Source organism: Buceros rhinoceros, unplaced genomic scaffold (genome assembly GCF_000710305.1).
Source record: "Buceros rhinoceros silvestris isolate BGI_N320 unplaced genomic scaffold, ASM71030v1 scaffold16746, whole genome shotgun sequence".
Lineage (NCBI taxonomy): Eukaryota > Metazoa > Chordata > Aves > Bucerotiformes > Bucerotidae > Buceros > Buceros rhinoceros.
In genome coordinates this window covers 4,181-7,396 of record NW_010417073.1, presented here as the reverse complement: position 1 = coordinate 7,396, position 3,216 = coordinate 4,181, and the positions used below count along the sequence as shown (strand labels likewise).

The 3,216-nt window shown below is 46.2% G+C and overlaps 1 protein-coding gene across 2 annotated transcripts in view; it reads right to left on the bottom strand.

Annotated features, from left to right (window-relative positions):
- Positions 1 to 3,216, bottom strand: part of DPP9 (dipeptidyl-peptidase 9) — a 17,308-nt gene that overhangs the window by 11,514 nt on the left and 2,578 nt on the right. Inside the window, exon 2 of one of the 2 annotated variants that reach the window (XM_010138053.1) lies at positions 2,428 to 2,692. In XM_010138053.1, coding sequence (XP_010136355.1) covers positions 2,428 to 2,692 — 265 coding nt within the window. Of the gene's footprint in view, positions 1 to 2,427; positions 2,705 to 3,216 lie in introns of both variants that reach the window. The other variant, XM_010138052.1, reaches the window with a different exon arrangement.

Here is a 3,216-nt window from a genome sequence, read left to right as displayed (position 1 = left end):
GCATTCCTGTTAGGAGGAGAAAAGCATCATCCTGCTTCAGAATAGTGAGCCAGGACAAAGAGGACTAAGAGCAAAGTGGAAAAAAAAGGTCTGACAACAGAGGGGTTGGGGCTGTCCCAAGGCTTTTACCAGCTGTCATTCCTGAGCAGCTCTCAGTTCAATCACAGAATAGTATCTAATTATTTAAATTTAGGTATTTTTTTATTTAGAAATTTCCCTAAGCAAGATGTAACACTAACCATCCTCTTCAGCACTGGTTACATCCAACTCTCCTCTCTGTGGACTGCTCAACCCATGCCCTAGATCCACTCTGAAAGAGCCACTCCCTGAATGGGTGACTCAACATGACTCTTCACATTTCTCAGCCAGGAATTTGCTACAGGAACCCCATTCAGGCCAATGCAACAGCCTGCAAGAGGGGAAGAGAAAGCTTGGAAGCTCTAGAGAGCCCATTCAAATGTGGAACGGAATATTAGAGAGTCAAAAGACCTTGTCATTTTACATAAGTCTTTGACTGTGGTTATCAAATAAGCTACTGGCCTTCATCCAACTTCCAAAACCACCACGAAAAATAAAATATCCTGACACACAATTTTGGCAGTTTCAACAAAATCACAGACCACAAACTCGCCCTCTGCATATGCTGTAGAGACTCCCTGGATCAGAATTTTGCACAGGGAAACGTGCCCTGATACTGTCTACTCTGCATATGTTCTGGGCAGAAGGAAAAGATTTCTGAGCCCGTTAACCCAGCAGCACGGTTACTTAAAATTAAAACTGAAATATTAATAAGTCCTCAGGAAGCAGAGCAATATGTGAGCATATAATCCTCAGAGATACAGAAACACCAAAGTGCTGAGCATGTGGTGTTTAATATAAGCAGCATCTGCCATGATACAACATAAAGTTCTATGGGGACAGCTCAGGAATGATTTAAGATGTCCAAACAGAAAGGAACGATTATACATTCGACGCTCTGGCGACTGTGACCTGGAATTTCTTTCTCCTTATATTCATACTTTCTACGATGACCTCAGGCTGACTACAATCCATCAGCATTTACAAGGAAAAGGCTGCCTTCCTCCCCAAAGACATCATCCTCTGCTCCCGAGTGAAGAAAACCATCTACCCTTGATTAGGAATTCCCGAGAAGAGGAACCCTGCTGTCACCCGGCAGAGCCTCATCTTAAACGATGGCTCAATCTGCTGCGGGTGCTGTTATGTTTCCTTAAGGAAGCGAACACTGAAAAGACACTTGTGGACCTTCATTCCTGGTTCTGGATCCTACAGGTTGCACCCCTGAAGAATGCCACCAGCCAGCCATTTCACACGCCAGAAGAATATTAAAAAAAATTTAAATTAGCCACTTAGATCCTCAGTTCTTTAGTCATCTAGATCAAAAAGCCTATCAAAGGCAACAAGGCCTTGAAATACATTTGGCTTCAAATCCAGCCTCACTGTTCAAACACAACCAGAAAAATATGCTAACCCTGGACACTGCCCTTCTCAGCGTTGTAAGAATGTCTGAGGAACTGTGACGAATCAAGTCACTGGCACATGGGAGCTGCTTAGTGACAAAACAGATCAGTCCCTCAAATCCAGCATCCTGCAGTGACCTACACCCAGCAACTCAAAAATGGAGGAAAAAAAGCACGGTCATTTCAGGAGATCAGTCTCCGTATGGAGTTGCACATCAGACAGTTTTTTTACTGGCCCAGCAATGATCAGCTCATGCCCCAAAGCATAACAAACTCTTTATAGTCTATAAAGCTTCCCATGCTCCCAACCACAAGACTTCCCAGTTACTGAAACCCAACCGCTCTGTCACTAATTACACTGCGGCTCCAGCTATAATGAGGGACCTGTACACCACGGCGCTCTGCCCTCTCAGTCCTGCTGTCAGGAAGAGGGTATGTCTCTGCAAATACCCGTAACAGGTTGTTCCTACCTCATCTTTCTTTTTTCTTTCATCCTCTTGAAAGCATTCTACCTACGCGGTACTTAACAAAGCAGGGAGACACCACCACCCCCCATTAACACCCAGAACACCCAGTTCCTCAGTTAATCAGTCTGGTTAATCAATTGAGTAAATCCCATTTTTTCTAAGCTAGAGGCACAAGGTAGTCCTGAGTTTGAGGACCATTTCTTCTGCAGCCCCATCACCTGGGTTGCTAAAGGACACTGTGTTTTCACACCTCCTCACGAGGTAGCTCTGGCTGGCCAACACTTCCCACTGTCGCTAAGTTAAGCCCGTGGTTAAAGTGCTTGTCCGGGACTGGAGAGGCCTCTGCTTCATTCCAGGCTCTGCTGTAGCTTGAGCGTGTAAACCTCAAGCCACATTACTTACGGTCAGCCCCCCCATCTCATAAATGGAGATGCCTCCCACCCCTTTCCTGGCCTCTTTAGACTGGAAACTCTCCCGTAACATTCACACCCGGCGTCTGGCTTACCCAGGTAATAAAGACGATGAGAGTGCGGGCTCGACTCTTCCGTTTTCCGGACAAACTGGAAATCATGGGGAGCTTTGTTCACTATCATGCCCGAATACTTCCTGCTGCTGTGAATAATGTCACGCAGCCCATCCCACGAATGCTTTTGCACCTGGAATTGGGAAGGCACATCCTCCATCTCGACCACTTCGGAGCTGTCTGACAGCGTGTCCACTGCCGTCATCCTCTCTTCCCCTTCAGAACTGGACAAAACACTGAGGGAGGAGTCGGGGGAGAGAATTAAGCCTTAAAATCAAGCAGGTACATTTTGTTGCTTAGAGAAAGCTCTAAGCGTGCAACAGGCTGAAGAGAACAGGCTCTTCTTCAACTACAGATCCTGGGATTCTCTGTGCCTGAAGATCACATTTTAAACGTACATCGACGTATCGAAAGGAAAAGTCCATCTTCTGCCCCATATCGAGTGCTGTAAATGAAGGTATTAACCTCAGAAAACTCACCCTGCCAGGACTGGTTCTAGAAATAAGCTGTTAAAGAAAGCATGAGCAGCAGATTCTGGTGAGAAAACAATCAGCTTGACTCAGAGGAAAACCACCCCAGGAATTCAGATGGATAAGTCATCAAAGCTGTGACCTACCGCAAAGGCACATAAACCTCTGTCCCGGAAGACCACAGAAGTGAAGTCCCCTTCCTGTGCTGAAGGAAAGCCTGCTCATCACTCAGAGAGAGAGGCTTAAGGCCAGGCACAGCACCTCGCTTACCTGAGGAG